Source organism: Perca flavescens, chromosome 6 (genome assembly GCF_004354835.1).
Source record: "Perca flavescens isolate YP-PL-M2 chromosome 6, PFLA_1.0, whole genome shotgun sequence".
In the NCBI taxonomy this organism is placed as follows: domain Eukaryota; kingdom Metazoa; phylum Chordata; class Actinopteri; order Perciformes; family Percidae; genus Perca; species Perca flavescens.
In genome coordinates, this window is record NC_041336.1 from 16,828,013 (window position 1) to 16,847,194 (window position 19,182).

The 19,182-nt window shown below is 39.7% G+C and overlaps 2 protein-coding genes across 5 annotated transcripts; both read right to left on the bottom strand.

The window, feature by feature from the left end:
* Positions 1-302: 302 nt before the first annotated feature.
* gnl1 (guanine nucleotide binding protein-like 1) lies at positions 303-9,671 on the bottom strand. The gene is made up of 12 exons (XM_028580959.1): positions 9,422-9,671; positions 8,085-8,232; positions 7,468-7,604; positions 7,196-7,347; positions 5,995-6,066; positions 4,725-4,917; positions 4,436-4,534; positions 4,124-4,306; positions 3,595-3,773; positions 3,137-3,323; positions 2,505-2,645; positions 303-2,392 (listed from the first exon to the last, which is right to left on the bottom strand). Exons 1-12 carry the CDS (start codon positions 9,492-9,494, stop codon positions 2,127-2,129), a joined length of 1,830 nt encoding a protein of 609 aa, XP_028436760.1. The 5' UTR covers positions 9,495-9,671; the 3' UTR covers positions 303-2,126.
* A 691-nt stretch (positions 9,672-10,362) lies between these two features.
* Positions 10,363-18,685, bottom strand: znf384b (zinc finger protein 384 b). Of its 4 annotated transcripts, none has more exons than XM_028580981.1 (12): positions 18,481-18,685; positions 17,600-17,722; positions 16,705-16,772; positions 16,331-16,553; positions 15,578-15,694; positions 15,132-15,277; positions 14,970-15,055; positions 14,015-14,239; positions 12,663-12,830; positions 12,050-12,128; positions 11,775-11,933; positions 10,363-11,641 (listed from the first exon to the last, which is right to left on the bottom strand). In XM_028580981.1, the coding sequence occupies exons 3-12, from the start codon at positions 16,768-16,770 to the stop codon at positions 11,279-11,281; spliced, it is 1,632 nt and encodes a 543-aa protein (XP_028436782.1). In that variant the 5' UTR covers positions 16,771-16,772; positions 17,600-17,722; positions 18,481-18,685; the 3' UTR covers positions 10,363-11,278. The 4 variants fall into 4 exon arrangements, with proteins under 4 accessions (XP_028436782.1, XP_028436781.1, XP_028436783.1 ...); XM_028580980.1 differs by having other exon boundaries at positions 18,381-18,685; XM_028580982.1 differs by lacking the exon at positions 18,481-18,685 and adding an exon at positions 18,136-18,373.
* Between the last annotated feature and the right edge of the window lie 497 nt (positions 18,686-19,182).

The window sequence follows — 19,182 nt, forward strand, 5'->3', positions numbered from 1 at the left end:
ATTAGTCTGATTATGTCCAAGATGTCCACTTTGATCACAAATCTCTAAAATGTTGTCAAAACATTTAAAGGAAAAGTTCACACATCTGTTCTCAGTTTAATTATATGCATTTGAAATGAGTAGGAGTTGGCATGGAGGGTATGTTTTGTTTTTTTATTAAAACAAGAAGTCATAGAGGGTTCATCATTGAAAGATCTTTCCGACATGACAACATATTTCTACATACATTATCTCACACGTTACAAGTAAATATCTTAAAGATGTCTTTAAATAAAATACAAAAGCAGTCACGGACACCTATATGGTTTAGAGGATTATTTTCTTTTATTGCAGAAAGCAGTCCAGTCATCATTGAGCATAGGAATGAAATGAGGAATGCAGCCTGAACACAACTCAAGTCTAAACACCACACTCTCCAGACGCTGTCAGTTTGAATATTTTCAAAAGAAAACAAAAATTCACATCAACACAACTAAAAGTCTGTTTTGTTTCTAACAGTATGGTAGTGTTGAGTAACTGCTTTACATTGTACCAATGGTAGACATGACTGCATGTGGCTGCAGTGTGATGCATTACACAGTAACACAGCACTGTGCTGTAGAGTTCCCCAAGTGAACAAATAAATGAGGTACGACAGCACACAATAATACAGCACTCAGGATTGTAGCGGGGCCATCACACAGTAAAGTAAGTGAGAGAGAGAGAGACCGGTCAAACTGCAAAAATTTCAGTTTTTCTAATTTCAACAGAAAATTTGATAAAAACATGGCATTACCAAACACTTTAGAATCGCTTGCAGCAGGTGTCTTAACAGCATTAAAAGATCGGACCTTGAAATTGAGAACTGCGTCAAAGTTATAGTTCATGAAAGAACACAGATGGAATGTGTAATGTTATTTATAATGATGGACAGATAGGAAGCTAAGATGGCCAGTCTCTCTTTCTGTGTGGTTAAAGGAATAGTTAGCGGTAAATACGCTTATTCACTTTCATGCAGAGTTAGGTGAGAAGATCCATACGATTCTCAGATACAAGAGTGGCATCAATCTTCTCATCTAACTCTTGGGAAGGAAGCAGATTTCCCAAAATGTAAAACTATACCTGTAACTGATTGTTAAGCAGTCTCTGTTGGCTCAAACCCACTGCACTCCCATTAGCATATAAACTTGCTAAATGAGTGTAGTCAAAACCCTACACTAAATACTGTAGATCTCCAGCAGCATCTAAAGGATAATTTTTCTAGTAGTTAAAACACTACAAGTTAAGTTGCTGAAACAGCCTCATCCAGCAACACAGGATTCAAAAACACTCTTCTCCCCCAATTCCAAACATTTTTATTTTAATTTCCTGCTGACTCTGTAGAATCCCACCATATAAAATATCACGCTCCGATACAGTATTATCTAAATCAAAACCAAGTTCAAATAAGTGAACCTCTAACAGAGCCGTAGTACTGGTAACCGCAAAACCGTTTGTGTCAAATGTTGGTTTTATTCATTCCACTTTTTATAGTCCAATATCTTCCAAATCCTATCTCCACACCCTTTGACCAAAGTTGTGACAAACTATGGTCAACAAAGAAGATTTGGAGTCATGGTCTTAAATCTCCAGCTGCTCTGAGAGCCAAATGGCTGCTCCAGTGAATGACATATCGACAGTGCATCCGATTCGTTTTATCATCTTTTCCTGAACTTTGGCATCTCAGCTGTGAAGTCACTTATCAATAAAGAGATTGAAAACCAGTTGGTTGATTATTCCAGGCTGAGGGAAGTTACTTTTACATTTGCTTCTAAGAACTACACGCAAAAAGATCAAATCAAACCAAACCAAACACATTCCTAGAAGCAACGCTAAAGAACAAGCTTCATGGATGAACAAGCAGAGCAGAGGCACAGCAAGGAATACATGAATATACTCTATAAATTATAGGGAGAAGGAAATGGGGTGAATTCATTAGAATAGATCATGTTAATGGACAGAGAAGGTAATGATATGAGGAGTGGAGATGCAAGAAAAAAAAGAGAGAAGGAATGCAGATTTAGGAAAAAAAGGAATGAAAAGTACGCCCGGGTTAATGGGGAGAAGTAAGGGAAGAGAAACAACTTATGGCCGTCTGCATGTCTTTATCATTCACACTCATTTTCCCGAAGGACATTGTACATGTTGACAGTAAAGCCAGACGGCTTATCTTCCTTCCGTATTGGATGTCCAAACCCCTCATCTTCATCATCTCCGTCCTCATCATCGTCTGCGTCCCGGTCTCTCTCTTCCTCTGGCTCGGTGCTGGACTCTCCGTCATCATCATCGTCCCTCTCTCCTGTTCCTTCATCCACTGTCGTCCTTCCTTGCAGTGCAATAATCTCCGGCAGGTCTGGGTGGTTTTCCCAGTGCTCTGTAGACCATAAATTATCCAAAGAAATCAATTAATTCCACCCACCTGCCGTTTTAACCTTTTTAAATACACTTGAAGCTGAAATGATGAGTCATGTAAAAGCCTCTTTTACCTTTCAGGCAGCTGTAGCCAGGTGGTTTAAGACAGAGGCACAATCTGCCATCAACTGCCAACCGCAGGATACTGTTAGCTGCTCTGTAAGCATCGTTGCGAGCTGCTTTTGCTGTCTTATAACCTCTCCTCTCTGCCCATGCTAAAGAATGCAAAGACAGATGGAAGAGAGAGACATGGCAGGTGTTAGTGACAGTATAACAGACCATGGTATTGGCTACAATTAAAAGGAAAAGTCTGGTGATATTCTTTTTCTTTAAGATTATTTTTTGTGGCATTTTAGACCTTTAATTCCACAGGACAGCTGAAGACATGAAAGGGGAGAGAGAAGGGGAGTGACATGCAGCAAAGGGCCGCAGGTCGGAGTCGAACCCGTGGCTGCTATGTCGAGGAGTAAACTTCTATATATGTGTGCCTGCTCTACCAACTGAACTAACCCGGCCACAATGTTATTTTTCTAATAGCCAACACACCTCAAACATCACTGGCTCAAAGTGGGGATTGGCTTTTAAATATGTTTATATTTTATCGATAATGGGCCACGACTTGGGTGCCTATTAAGGGAAGTGCACATATGATTCCCAAACTCTTAAAAGAGACAACAAATTAGAATGGTGGTTGTCCCAAACTTACCTTCACACACATCCCAGGCAGTCCAGTTGAGCTCTTCAGACCCCTGGCTTCTATTATGGGCTTTGTTCTCCATCAAACTGGGATGTGTGAGCTTCAGCACAGAGCGGAAAGGGGTCCTTTCACACAGATAACCAACTGAGCTGTAGGGCTCCTGCAGCTGAGACACTGGGTAGATGCCTCCCAGAATCTAGAGAAAATAAAACAAAAAGGCACAGATAAAAAACAATGGGGAGAAAGAAAGAAAAAAAAAAAAAAAAAAAAATCAATAAGAAAAACCCGAGAAGTCCAAACTTTTTGAAAATGGCATAAATATTGTATCAAAAAAATTAACAGTTGAAAGATAAAATCAATAATCCATCTCAGCTCTTTAAAATGTTTTAAAGAGTTTTTATTGAGCTAAACAGGCAGGTAAACTCAAAGTCACATCTGCTCTCAAGTACACAAAAGTGACGCTGTACCTGCAACTGTTTATTGACCAGGGAGGGGAAAACCAGTCCAGGGCAGTCACAGAGTTTGACTGTCGGGGTGAGGTAGTAAGTCTGGAAGTATTTGGTGTGGCCTGGGGTTCGAGACACGCTCACCACCTTCCTCCCCACCAGGCTGTTTATAACTGATGACTTACCAACATTTGGAAAGCCTGCGGGGAAAAGAAGGGATAGGTTTAAGATCAATCTTTAATATCTACAAATGATGTCCCCAATTTGGTTTGCTGATGTTAGCCTGAAGTTGTTCAGGGGATTGGAGAAAAAGCTACTTCATATTTTGATGCAATTATCTTTGTAAAGTAAACAAAAAAAAAAAGAAAGACTGAAAAACCTGAAAAAGAAAACTGGTTAAGATCTTGAGAAAATATCCCAGTTAAGGAGTTTCTTAGAAACTGCTTTTCTTTGCAAGATTTTGTTTTGGAATAATCAAAAAAACTCTCACAAAACTTTCACTGTATGTGGCTACAGGGTTCTATTTCTCAGTGTAAACTCAGATGTATACCTATGCAGCCTAGTGTGAGAACCCCATCTTTGTAAAGCTCATGGGATGGGCTGCTCATCTCCATAGCGCTGTCAGTTTGATGCTCCATCAGCACCGTCTCTGCTCCTTCATCCGGCTGCTCCCCATCCAGATGCTCAGCAACGGCATCTCTCTTAATCTTCCGCTCCCAGCTGGATAGGTCAACTTGGAAAATGAGAAATAACATTTAAAACAAATGTGAATATGCAAAGAGTCACGTTTACAGAGACAACTGACAGAGGATTTTATGGCTTTGTTAGGAGTATGCAAGATTAGAAGTGGACAGACACCCACCTTTCCCTGCTGTGATCTCCTGACAGGCCTTCAGGATATCTAAAGGACCTCCAGCGTGACTCCAGTCAGCCTTCTTCCTCATCCTCTTCTTCTGGAGTACTACAAGTCAGCAGACAGACAGAAGGTTATTCTCAATGCAACAAGAGTCAGTCGGGTTATTCTGGTGATGTTGCACTAAAACAAATTCACCGAGTGGCAGGTTTATTACAATTTCAATGTCTGTCTATGGTTATCTTTTCCATCCTCTATTTTTCACTTTCTCCCTGCCTGCTACCCTCCCTCTCCTCACCTGTGCTGTAGGGCTGTCCAGGGTGGGATGTGAAACAGACTATTTGCAGGTGGGGGAACTGGGAGGTCATGTAGTGTTTCCAGGCGATCACCATTGGGGGAGGACACAGGTCGGCTTTGTTCAACACCAGGATCACCTGCTTCTGAATATCTCCTGTGATGTAGTGGTACAGGGCTGGAGGGAACTGCAGCACCTGGGTGGTTTAAATAAGGATACCCATTATTAAAACCGCAATAATGACCTATTCAACAAATAAACTACTAGATCATATCCTTATTAATAGAAACGAGACAAGTTGTGCTGTTTTTAACTTAACATTAATACTGGAAACTGTAGACTCAAACACAAACTATATCTGGCTTGAAAGTTAGAATAATTAGGTCAGGAGCTGAAGTCTTATAATTAGAACCAAAGAACTGGATTTAATTTTACCTTGGAAATTAAGTCATGAGTAACAAATTATATTGACACAGTTTAAAGACATAAGAACCTTAAATAAACCCATTTTCCCTCACTTTATCAACAAAACTACAAAAAAGGATTTAATGAGACACTTATGAAGGACAACAAATGGTCAATGTGAAATATTTTGAGACATTGCTAAACTGAACTGTTGATCTAAGGGTCTAATTTATCCAAATACATAATATGACTATTTCATTTGTCGTCAAACAATAAGTGCCAGTAAACCAACAAAATTGTACTTCTAAAACCATGGACCTAGTAATATATTTCAGTATCGGATAGGATCATTTTTTCCCCCTTTCTTTGCCCCTAAATGTACTTCTTTTTTGTGTGGCTTTTATTGCCTTTATTTACAGGACAGATTAGGTCGGGAAAGTGGGAGAGAGAGGTGGATGACATGTAGCAAAGGGCCGCAGGACAGAACTGAACCCTCGGCCACTTGGACAAGGACTGAGCCTCTGTACATGCGGCGCACGCTCAACCAGGTGGGCTACCCAGGTGCCCCCTAAATGTACTTCTATGTTCATTACTAATTGTCTTTAAATCTTTCCATGTTGTCAATATTCCTTTTATTTTGTCTTGACATTTTCCAAGATAGAGCATCATACATGTATCCTGTCAAAATAAAAATAACTTCTGTTATAATGTGAACAATCCTTTTAGGTGGCCGAACTGGCAAACAGAAACATGACAAATTTGAAAATGTGTGTCAGTTAAATAAACAGATAAATAATCAAGACCACGTCAGATATTCAGACACTGTGTCTCCATCTAGTGGTCTGATTCACAGCAGGCTTTTGCTTACTGGGTGCCTGATGTCCACGATGAGCAGGATGACATCTGACATCTCCAACACTCTCCATAGCTGCCTCCATGTCTAAAAGAATGAAAAAGTTTAATACTGTAAACAAAACAAAGTCATGTCCATCTATGAATTCACAATTTCTGTTCTTATTCAGCCGGACAAATTATTAGGAAAGAATAGTAAATTAAGATTTTTAAAACTCATATTTATTATTCTGTTTAATGTAATGTTTCTTTTTAATACCATAACAATAATAATATCCAGTCAAACAGGCATCATTTTGTTCCTCAGCTCCACTTAAAAAGCCATCATCTCTAGATTACTGAGAGACACTTATTACAGCACCAGCTGCTTCTGCTGTGATGTGCCTCCTGAGCTCAGAACATGCTTTGAAATTAAATGACCTGCAGGGTTTTTGATTTTGAAAAATAGCGTTACCATTTTTACAGCCTGAGCTAAACTGAGCAATATCAGAGTCCCCAGTGGAACATACCAGACAATAAACAGGCATGTAAAACTATTCTTACAAATCCCCACATGATCTAACTTCACCACAATGAAATATTCAGTTCATGGTAAGTCCTGGCGTTATATGCTGGATAACAGCCTCACCAGTTATGTCTATAAGTAGGATTACTTCATGCTGTTATCTTTTGTCAAACGTTTTAACAGGATTCATAAATACTAATTTTGCACAGAAAAGGTACTGCTTTTAAAACCTGGATCTCATATAATAAAAATGTTTCTATGGCTGTGTGCTAAACCTACCGCTCTCAGCTAAAGAAAACAATTAACACTGAGGGCATAGAGGCTCAAAAGCAAGTGTGTACACCAGAGAATGTTAATAAATGGACTAATCCTGGTTCATCAGAAAATTGGCTAGGTCTGACCTTTATTGGTGTGGGATTTAGTACAAAGAATGGAGTGAATTGTGACTTGCTGGATTAACTGACAAAGACAAAAATTATCTGATCTGAGGCTTTAAATATACAATAACAACAAAGTTAATTTGGGTTGTTAACACAATGTTGAAACTTGAAAATGAAGCTACGTCATTCACATTGCCCCAGATCTGGTCACCTAACCGTCCGATATTCAAAACAAAACAAAAATAAATAATTTAAGGAAAGAAAAAGAGTTTCTGGTCCAGCACTAGCACGTTGATGGTCAAAAAGCACTGGAGAGTGTTTAAGTAACTTACCTCCAGGTTGTGCTCAAAGTGGCTGAGAGAGCCCGTGGGGTTTCTAGAGTGCATGTCATCCAGGTAGTCTCTAAACATCTTCTCCTCTTTCCTCAGCAGGTTCTCTCGTGTCATCTCATAACTCCAAGGCGGTCGCAGTGGGAAACCAAGACCTGGCAGTGAATAATTAAGTTTCAGCGTGTCAACCAGTGACCCACTCCATTAACCTACTCTACTCATCTGTTTAGCTTATTTTGAGGATGTCATGTGGAAAGCATTAAAAACAGCCAGACCTTTCTCTGAGGGGAAGATGTCACTGATGTTGATCTCAAGTTCTTTGTCTGAGACTGGCTGCAGCACCTTCTCCCTGGCCAACTTCTTCCTCTTTTCCACTTCCTCCTTACTCTCTTTCTCAAAGTGCAGTCGGAACCTGAAGACAGGAGTGTGTGTTTATGTTTTGAAATCATTTCAAAACATGCATCTACCCGACGATCTACTTTTTCTAGATTTAACTTCTCATCACACACAAAAGAAACAGATGTCTTAGTCAAAGTTAGATGAACACACTGACAATATAGAGTATGGTGTTTTCTACAACTAAATTAGACCAATCAAGAAAGCCATTCCCAATAAAACAAAGTCACATTGCTACAACTGGCCTCCTTTACTTATTACATGCATGCTCTGACATATTACTCCAATTAATTATCATAGAGTAGCGACTTAATTATCAATTCAAGCATCCTGCTGCTACTCCAGGCAATGCATTTTAGGTACCACTGACTGTCAAAGAACAGACACCAAATGCACAATGTGTATTCATCTCAGCAGAATTTTACATCTTCCACAATACCATTCTTTTAATAAAAGTAAATCAAAGGGAATATTAGTAATGATAATGACAACTCACCTGTTGGGGTCATATCTACCTTCTCTGCCAAAGGGCTGTTGATTTATTCTTCGAACATCAGTGGTCTCACTGTCTGAGGTGTCCGACTGTCGCTCTCCTCCTCGCTCCACACTAGCATTGCGGCTGCTCGGCCCTGAACCTGTGTCACCTGGAAGTCAGGGGTAAAGATCAGGAATCACAGTCAAACACAGGGAAATATCCAATACCAATGTCTACTTTTTCCACTTATATCGACTGTCACCAATATGTTTCTAATCAGGTGGCCTCAGCAAAGTCCCAATTCAGGAGGAAATGTTGCTTCTTCATAAGGCTAAATGTGCACCACTTTCATTGACATGAACTGAAAAACGCTTTCAACTTGAAAAAAAAAAAAAACTTAAGTTACAAGTGCTTGTTTCAAATTGTTCTGGCTCTACAATAGCCTCCTGCACTGCTGAAGTTATGATGTTTAACCTTAATTAATAACAGGTAATTTGACCTACTAATGCATCTTCTGGAATGACTTCATACTTTGTTACATTACATATTTTTATTGTAATATTTCTATTCTATATTTAAGCTATTGGCGGTTGCAGTACTTTGCTTTCTTGTTGTTTATTCCCTTTCATATGTTTATTGTGTATTGTATGCACCAAACACACCAAGGCAAATTCCATGCAAGTGAAAACGTATTCAATAAATCTAATTTCGGATTCTGAACAGACTGGCCTTGTTTTGAATATGAGTCACTTTCTTACAAGTCATGGTATAATTGAACTCAGAAAGACCTAAATAAATGTTCAAAGTGCCTTACTGGTATAATATTCCTATACTTTTCAAAACAGGGTTTTGAAATAAAATAATGTAATGTGCTTCAATATATTTCAAGCACATGGAAATCTTTGAGCCAACATCTGATCAGTGTTAAGTGATTTTGAAATTGCTCAATGACAGTACACTACCCAACGGCCTCTACTAATTTGGCACTCTATATTGTATCATTAAGGTCTAAAATAAAAATGGTTATGCAATTTCTGACGCTTCTTTAACAAACGCACAATCCTGTGCTATTCTGTTGTACTATTTACACCATGGATACATTAAGAGATGTTACACCCGTCAAGTTACGTCACATTGGTTGTTATTACAGCTAACGTTAGCTAACAGAAACCATTGAGGTTTATTTTACAGGCTTAAATAAGTGGTTTGATGATTGATCTACTTAAAATATAACTCACAGACACACAGACAAACGGGTTGCTAATTTACTACACATAACTTAGCTAGCTAGCTGTGGAGCAAGAACCGTTAGCTAACTGCTAACTCTAGCATGGTAATGCTACAGCACATGACGTTACCTCTCTTTTTCTCCCGTTTGACCTGTAGCTGTTTCTTCTTCTGTTTGTTGCTAAATGGCTTTTTCCGGGGCATAATTAAAAAGTAAGCTGGATAATATATATAGCTATGTACTGCGTATTGCTACCTACAGCTTGCTTCTTGCCGTTATTTACATGGATGAAGTTTCTCGACTCCTACACTTTTTAGTGACGCCATATCCACTGCAGACCGCAGAGAATGGTGGACGAGACCACATTTCAGTGTTCGCAGACTGCCCGAGTTTAGGTCTTATTGGCTTTATTTAGACGATCTTATTTAGAATTAACTTTACGCGAGTAATCAGCCTTACTCCAAGTATTATTATGTACATGTACCAACAAAATGTTGCCTTAACGGACATTAAACCCCCTCCTCTTTAATGGCACAGTCCATTTTTGTAAACACCTCACTTTAACATTCCAGCAGGCATGCTTACATGATGCACAGTAGCATCATTGAGTATCATTAAGACTAGCATGCAAAAGGTTTTTCCAAGTGTTACATATCTCAAATATCCTGGTAATAGTGTTTCTTGACAAAAGTAAAACGGTATTTACATGTTGTGATTGTAGAGTTGACACAATTTGTCGAATAATTACTAAATTGACAGAAAATTTATCAACACCTATTTTGATAATTGATAATTTTCTAGGCCAAAAATGGCAAAAAAAACAAACAAACAAAAAATAGTTAGCTTCTCAAATGTGACTATTCAATTTCAATGACTATTCAATTTTGGCCTGCAATCTGAAAGGTCAACTTGAGCTTTGGGAAATTGTTATGGGCATATTCAACATTTTCTGAGATTTTATAGGCTGAATGATTGAATTATTTTTTTTAGTAACAGCCCTGAATAAAACCTGTCCGTATATAAAACCACTGTGGTAAATAAATAATTAAAATAAATAACTTAGCATTAGACTGAAACATATGAGAGGGTTTATTGTATTATAAGCCGGAAAAAAAGACAAATTTCATGTGTCAGTATTTCTATAAAGAACTATTATAAACATTATTATTATGGAAGTATCATAGCAAGAACACATTTGTAGAACATTACTTTTAGGACATACACAAAAAGCAGTACAATAGGATTACATGAAACGTGAACCATCACTGACCAAAAGGTCATGTGAAAGCCTGCGAGTGGGTAAATCGCTTATATGGATTATCACATCTTTTAAACACACAATCATACTTTATAAACTGGTAGTATCTATATATACACTTGATTGATATTTTCTCTTTCCTGAAAAGGAAAATTACCTCTATGTTGGTTTTAAGGTTAAAAAGAAATAATTGCAGTCATGTATTTTACAACAATAGTAGAGGTAATAACTGAAAGTCTCTGTAGAAAGTACAAAAATTTACCTTCACAGTCAACTACCATTTCCCTCAACAGAGAGACCATAAATTGCTATGGCCAAAGCTGTATTTGTAGGGAAGAGCATGAGGTGATGAAACAACAATGAAGAGAAGCACTTTGACTCTCTTCCTATCATAAAACCATCACTGTGATGGACTGAAACACACTTTATTGCAGCCTTTACATGCACTTTCTACTCAGAAAGGACAGCTAAGCAAAAGGAAAACAAAGCAAACAAGGCAGACAGAAAAAAAAGACAAATTAAAAAAATAAAGTCAAATCATAGTCTTCAGTATATCATGTCACCATATTGTTTGTCCTGTCTGCCTGAAACCATCAGCCAAGCACAGTCATGTGTTCCAAAGTTCTTCTATCATCTTAGTATTGCTTTTATTTCTCGACTCTCCATCCTCAATTTCTTGAATCAATTTTAACTTCCCCACCCTCCCAAACTCCCTCTTTGTCATCACCTCTAAGAGTTGAGGTGCTCCACTTGAATGGTGGATGCTGACACAGTGAGACAGAGGTTCTTGTGGGAAGTAATGTCAGCTATGCTGACAGGTTTGTACTGGATGTCACTGGCAGACACTGTCTTGTATTGGTGCATGTCAAATGGACAGGAGATGGTTTCTGTCTGGGGGTAGTTGCTTTGGCTCTGTCCTTGCTGGCCTCCGCCCGCTCCTCTGCTCCCAGCTCCCCCAGGTTGGCTTGATCCTCCATCTGCGCGGTCTACCCGGCTCTGACCCTGGCTTTGGTTCTGTTGTGCCGCCTGTGCTGCTGGTGCAGTTAGCTGGTCTGGGTTGTGTTTCTCCATGTGTTTCACCAGATACGTCTCCTGAGATGAGGGGAGGATAGGTAGAGGGGGAACCAAGGGATACATGATTACATTGTGTAAAATAGCTGGCAGGTGTCGGATTCATAGTCTTTCATGTAGAACTGCGCTTCAGAAATGGATGAATTTGTCTTACTGAGGTATAAGTGCGGTTGCAGAGACCACACGAGTAGATCCTCGCATGCTTGACTGTGTGAGTGGACATGTGCACCTCCAGGCTCGCTGCATCTACGTATCCTTTATTGCAGTTAGTGCACTTGTAGGGCTTGTCCTTGTTGTGTTGACGCCGGTGGGACTGGGACAATATTGGTAATTGAAGAAAAGAGTTTTACAGTACAGTGACTGAGACAAGGAATAACTAACACAATACACGCACTCTCTGTATGAGAAGAAAATGAAAATATTTCACACCTGTAAATTCGAGAGTTGGGTGAAGGATTTCTCACAACCTGGTTGGATACACTTGTATGGCCGATCTCCGGTGTGAATCCTGAAAAAAAAAAAAGACAAACACCAGTGTTGTTGTCAAGACCACCTAAAACGAGACCAAGTTATCACCAAGACCAGAGTGTAGCCAGAGCATCTTCTTCTGTTTCCTGCATTCACTTTCTTGGGAGTGTGTGTAAAGCGGGCAGGGATAGGGGGGTTTACGGTAACAAATTTCAAATTAAATTTGAGTCAAGTTATTGGTTGCATTTGTAAATTTTAACACATAAATCAGACAATGCACAGGCAATGTAGCGAAATCCCTGCAGTTGTGGTCTTGACCGCTCTTGAAATAAAATCTTGAGTCCTCTTTATCCGAGACAAGAGTAACGAGTAAAAATGTGGTCGAATCCGAGACGGAGACCTTCAAAAATTGGTCTTGAGACCAAGACCAATACAAAGTACAACAACACTGCCAATCACATACATGTACATGTACATGTACATACACAGACTCCTATCACTTTCATGGTGATCTAACCTGACCGCAGAAAGACACTGAGGCAGATGAGAAACCCAAGACCAGTAACTCACTTACCGGTTGTGCTGCTGAAGATGACTGAGCTGTCTGAAGCACTTTTGGCAGTAGGAGCAGGTGTAGGGTTTCACTCCAGTGTGGATGCGGACATGTTGGGCCAGGTAGCTGGAGTTGGCAAATGACTTGGTACAATGGGGACACTTATGAGGCTTTGACTCTGTGTGGTTCCTGATGAGGGCAGACAGGAGGGTGAAAGAGAAAGGGAAACAGGATTGTAAAGGTAGACTGAGAAAACAACATATGATACTGTGCTTGGCACATACTGCAAAGTGATTCCCTCAATTTTTCAAAACCTGTCAGGAAGGCTACAGCAAACAAGTAAAGAGAAGCACTAAAATATTTGGAAAACCTTTAACAACAAAAGCCAACGAAAAATCTTTATAATGTTACACTTTTACTGCTCTACAGAGTCAGTTGTAATTTATATTTCTTTGAATGCAATGTATTTATACATCACACATTACAATCCCAGAATAAAGAAAAAGTCAGAATTATTTTGACTCTGCCCTATTTACGTGTAGCTTTGTGCCCTGGATGATTTGGACGTATAAACAGAAGGACAAAATATTGAATGCAACAATTGTAATTCTAAGGGTTTCACAAATTCATCCATAAAGATCAACATTCCTCCAGAAATGACTGTAAATTGATTTGATGACAGCCAAAACAGAACAGCAACAGATGACTGCAAAATAAGCAGCAAGCAGGAAAGCAGAGCATGGCAGCAAAGGATTTCTATCACACATCGCCATTCAATGGAGAATTTAAGAAAAAGCACTGAAAAGGAAGTATACCAAACAATAACACAATGGGTTAAATGGGGAAGCACAAGACTGCATTTAAACCTTCATTTCAACATGTTTTTCTAAATGTGTGTGTGTTTCTGATGAAGAAGCCCTGGCAGGAGAAATGACATGCAGATAAAAGGAACATGTAAAGTTGGAAAATGCAATGCAAACAAGTATGGAGAAAAGCAAGTATTGTACACATACACACACACACAAATGAAAAAGGGTAAATATTATCACTGTATCAATTCATATAACAGAGCTCCATGCATTTCAAATGGCCATTCTGATTATTGTTTAAATTATGAAAAATCTTCTTATGGACAAATCCCAAACTTAAAAAAGGTGTCATTTGAGTTTTCTGAATAGGTCACTTCTGGATGGAACTGGTAGCCAACATCTACATGGCAGTGTAATATGTGTCTGCACACTCCTCAAATCTCTTCTGCCGGAGGAAGAAGAAGACAGGAGTCTGGACTTCAAAAAGGGGACTTGGCAGGACAAGTTAAGAGGACAGGGGAATATGGTAGGTGGTCTGTAACGGGGATGAGGGGTCTGCAGTACCGTGTGTGCTGCTGTAAATGACTGAGCTGCCTGAAAGATTTCTGGCAGTAGGAGCAGGTGTAAGGCTTGGCCCCGCTGTGGATGCGGATGTGCTGGGCCAGGTAGCTGGAGTTGGCGAATGACTTGGCGCAGTGTGGACACTTGTGAGGTTTGGCCTCTGTGTGCGACTTGGAGTGGATCTGCATGTCAGACTTACTGAGGAAGGTCGCCGCACACATCCGGCACCTACAGGCGGAGAGACACAGAAATGGGAGGGCGGGATGGAAGAACAAGAAGAAGGAAGAGGGACACGTATACAGAAAAGAGATACAAGAGAAGATGGAGAAGGGAAAAAAAAGGAAATGAAGGTGGAGACAGGGCAATGAAGCATTGACCCACAGAAATAAATAATATATGATAGAAAATGAAACTCACAATAAAAAGGGAAATGATCAATATAAGATATATCAATGAAGACAGAAGGGGGAGGGGGTAAACACAGGGAAAGATGCCAAGGGAGAAATCAGTGAAAACTGACAGGGAAAGGTACGTAGATACTATAAAAAGTGAAAAAGCAGGACACAAGAGTGCTTGAGAGTTTACAACTCAAAGAGCATGCTATATAAAGTTAAAGAGGACAGTAGAGGGCAGGTAGCGATTCATGTCCAGTGTGTGCAGAGGCGGAGAGAGCGTCTATGAAGCACTGATGTATTTGTATCTCAAATACATTAAGAGAAGGAATCAACCATCCACTATAAAGCAGGCATGTTCTGCCACAACATGCAGTGAAGTGTGTTTAGAAGAGGTGTATGTGTGTGTCAGATGCTTATGCAGCAGCGCCTAGTTCACCTATGAAAGCTTAACATCTCTATTTTGATTTTGACAGAACACAGAGGAACAGGTGTGTTTGCATTCCACAGCTAAAGCGAGGAGAAATGGGGAAGCACGACAGGTGTTTGTTTTTTGGGCACCGTACCTGTATGTCTTAGTGCTGTCTTTTGGGCCATGGTCTTCCTCTGACAGCTCATATGGGTCTCCAGTCTGATGGTGCAAAGATGCCACCTGTCAAAAATAATAAAAAGTTATTTGATCATCTTTTTATTATTAGATTTCCCTTTCTACGTCTGTATTTTCTTACCTGGCCACCAGCTGTCAGATGAGCCAGTATTAGGGTTTCATTTCCTGTAGGACCGACCCTAGACAGTGTCGTCTTCTTCTTTCTGCCTCGTTTGGAGGGCGCCGGCATCACAACAACATGGGACGCCCCGTCCCCTTCTTTTTTGTCTACGACAGGATCAACAGCACAAGTAAAGAGAAGAGAATACTCTTGAGTCCTTCTGTATATTAACTGTCCTCTACGTGTTGGTCTGTGGGTATATTAATGTCAAATGGATAATCAAAGTATGGTGCAGGAAGCCTCATGTTTTTAACTGTGCTTACTTTTTCAGGTGTAATTAACATTTGAGTAACGACATCATGGTAATAAGAGCCTTTGTCACAGAAAATGTTATTAAGGCAGTACATTTTAGATCCATATACAAGATATATCACATGATATGGGTGTCATCAGTACGTGTGTTTTACCTGCAGAATGGAGTGCTGAAACAATCATGGTCGTTGCTGGATGATGACCAGAGACAAACGACTGAGAGGAGGTGGGAGAGACTAGTGTTCCCTGAGGAGTTGTGATGACCAGACCCGCTTCACAGAACGTGACAAAGGAAGAAACAACAAAAAAAGATCACACATTACAAAAGGTAAACTATTGGCAGTACGAAATTCAAAAATTCAAAGTTGATCCTTGTGGACGGTGTTATTCCCATGATTATAGTCTGTCCTTGAAGTTCAGGAATTTGTCTAGAATTCCGGGCTATTCCATTTAAAAAAAATGTATATTACCAACCAATGTTGTGTACCATTGTACGAAACCTGGAAGTGTCACGATAGCGCTACAAAAGAGTGTGACAGCACAGCGCTCCTGTTCCATTATTTGAAAGGAAGGCCTGAGGTTGTAGCGTAAATGGAGACACACAGGTGTTCATTTTACCCACAGTTCTTCTACTGGCAATGTGTGCTCTTAGCCCACAGTGCTGCTTGAAGGTAACTGGAATTTCAAATTGTTCTGATGAACTAAATCATTTATTGCATCACTGTTATTTTATGGTTTAGAACTATACTTAATCCAGCCTCAACCTTCGGGTTTTTGTTGTTGTTTTACGTTGGTCTGATTTTACTTTGTCCTTTGATCATTAAATATTAAGTCATGTATCGTGGAATAAACATAATTAGTCTCAACCTGAGAAAGATCCAGAAGGTTCTCCATGCAGAGACACTCACCTGCTGTCATGATGCCTGTGGAGGGGACAGACAGCATGTTCTGGGTGCTGTGAGCCGGGTGGAGGTGTGCCACACTACAAGCCTGCCCTCCTCCATCTGTCTTTGTCCCAGGAGTGGGGATGGTGAGAAGAGCTGTTTGGTAGTGGGATGCAGGGGAAGAAGAGAAGGAAGCATTCTTTTCCTGTTGCTCTTTCACCTTGTTCAGGAACATCGCATTCTCAATCTGTCAGTAAAGAGAAGATTTTTCATTTGCTTACTCAGACTGGTCTCCCTCAATCCTCTTCTTGTCAAAAAACACACCTCAAAAGGAGCTTATTCCTCTTCATGTCAATCCTAAAGAAACTATATATTCTTGATTTATTGTCCAGACTTACCTGTCCTGATACAGTGGGGATGGGAGACCAGAAATACGATGAATTAAAATGAGAGTCTTCCATCATTTCTGCAATGACACAAAAGCAGCAACCATTAATTACTGTTATGACCTAGTAAATACTACCACTGGTTACTTTGCAATGATAAATGTTACATACAAATACTACAAAGACATAACCAACAGTGCACAGACCATAGCAGCTAAAGGAACAATCCTTCTTAACTCAAATTACCAATATGTAAACTAAAGTGCAAAAAAACCTCAACCACAAAATTAACAAAAAAGTGATTATCATTCCCAACTTCACTGAGAGATCTTTTAATACAAGACGTAACCCTGTTTACCTATATCAGTAATATTTGTGAACATAGTACTACAGGCTTACATTTGCAACTATGAAGACAAAGATGAGACAGGTGATTCCCCACACCAATGAGGATATGCTACTTTTTTTTTTAAGGGCCCAGCCATGACCCGATTAACGTGCTAGTGAACCCAGGGCAGAAATGAGCTCCTGCTTCCCTATTAATCCCCAGGCTTGTTGCATGGTAAAATTGAACACAATTTAATTTAGGAATATGCATCTTGTAGCAAAATACCAGATGAAATCGTAGTACTCCTCAAGACCTGTAAAAAGACTTGAATGTGTAAAATCAGTGGAGCTTCTCTTTAATTTCCACACAGGGCCCCTCTTTAAAGCACAGTCTCCAGATTAGGTAAAAAAGCTGGACCAACCATAAGGGCCTTAGCATGTCAATGGATACTGCATATAAGGACATTATAGCCTATATGATGGCTGAATTAAATTTAGTTGCTTCAGTTTCCTCATATTGTGCATGCTGGCTCACTGACACACTGTCCCTGTTTTCCTACTACAAGTCAATATATCTTACCACAAACTAATTGCCACACAGTGAAGCTGGGGGTCTGAGGGCCCCTGCAGGTGTGGGGCTCTTGGGGCAGTTGCTCACTTTGGCTGGTTAGTCATTCAGCCTTAGGCCCAGCCTTGTTGGATCCTACAGGCAAAATTACAATTAAATAAAAAAAAGAGATAGAAACGAAAGGTATTCTGAATGACAAAAGAACATATATCGTTTTAATAACTAACTGATTAGCCAAAGACCACCTATGTGGTTTGTCTCCGAGATTAACATTAGCAAAAAGAAAATGTGTAACGTTACGTTTCCATTAAATAGTATGCTCCTGTAAAGTTAATTACATCAAATATGTGATGCAATGTTCAGCTTTCTATACTGGACTTCAACTGGAAGGTGTGAATTTAATTGGTTTGAGCACGACCTCAATTGTGTGGTAGGCTATTTACAGCAACTTGTTAGCTAGAAGTTGGCTCAACAGACCCACATCACGCTTAATAACAACACACCTAACCTAAAGGTAACTTTTATGAAATGCCACAAATCAGATATACCGGTATGCATTGTTTACAATAGGCCGTAGCTCAACAGAACGACTCAATTTCGGCTGCTTGCATCTTGTAGTTAATCAGGCCCGACGTGCTGATTAACATACAGTTAGCTAGCACACAGCACAGTGTGTCTGTAGTAACGTTACCCCCCTGCAGCTGCTTGGGAAGAAAATAACAAGCAAAGCAAAAAAAAACAAAGGATAAAAAAAAACTGAAGCGAAAGAAAAAAACCAATAGACCATCCTTACAGACTTCCGGCTGTGTGGACGGGTGGAGAGGCGGCAGCAGTCATGTAGCTAAAATCTTCCAAAAAATACTATCGACTGCACGGAGAATAGTAGCGTTTACCGGTAACGACGACTACGTCTCCCTCCCCGGAACTCCCGTAGCTCGGGACAATTTGGACACAGTTTCCAAATTCCAGTGAAGTTTTTGCCTTTTCGCTCTTTCTTTTTTTTTTTCTTTTTTTTTTTTTTAGATTTTTTTTTTTCTCCCTCCGGTGAAGCAGTTGCAGCTGCCGCTATCTTCACTTCCCCCGGATAACGCCGTCAGACAAAAGGAGTGTGTGTGTGTGTGTGTGTATATGTGTTGATGTCACTTCCTGTAACTGAGGGACACAGTTAAATAAAAACGTTCTGAAATGTAACATGTCTTCGGTCAGCTAGTTGGTATGTTTACAACGGCGGTTAAATTGGGAATCTACCATAGACAGTATATAAGAAGGAATATACACGGATTTTAACCACGTCCGTTCCTTATATTCTGTCTATAGTCCGTTCATGGTTGTTTGACTTTGACAGAGTTTAAGTTGTGAGTGGAGGCAAGCTGCGTTTATGTGCTTTCGGAAGTAATCGAGTGCCGTAAGTGACAGGGTCATGAGGAACTTTTAATCGTTCCTTCAAATATATTTTGTTCTCTTAAATTACAATTTATAATTTCATATTACTAAATTGTGCGCGTAATACACTTTACCCCACTTTTAGTAATTTAGTACGTACCCTCAAATTACTTATTAACTTCCCTTTGGTTAATGTGTGTAAAATTAATTTG

Excerpts from the sequence above, each read along its gene's own strand:
- gnl1 (XM_028580959.1), bottom strand. The coding sequence starts at position 9,494 with ATGCCCCGGAAAAAGCCATTTAGCAACAAACAGAAGAAGAAACAGCTA. Across the intron at positions 3,324-3,594 it reads TGGTCAATAAACAGTTGCAG|ATTCTGGGAGGCATCTACCC; the intron begins GTACAGCGTCAC and ends TATTTTCTCTAG. Across the intron at positions 2,646-3,136 it reads TGCCTGGGATGTGTGTGAAG|CATGGGCAGAGAGGAGAGGT; the intron begins GTAAGTTTGGGA and ends TGCATTCTTTAG.
- znf384b (XM_028580981.1), bottom strand. The coding sequence starts at position 16,770 with ATGATGGAAGACTCTCATTTTAATTCATCGTATTTCTGGTCTCCCATC. Across the intron at positions 12,831-14,014 it reads CATTTACAGCAGCACACACG|GAACCACACAGAGTCAAAGC; the intron begins GTACTGCAGACC and ends TGCCCTCATCAG. Across the intron at positions 11,934-12,049 it reads CCCAACTCTCGAATTTACAG|TCCCACCGGCGTCAACACAA; the intron begins GTGTGAAATATT and ends ATATTGTCCCAG.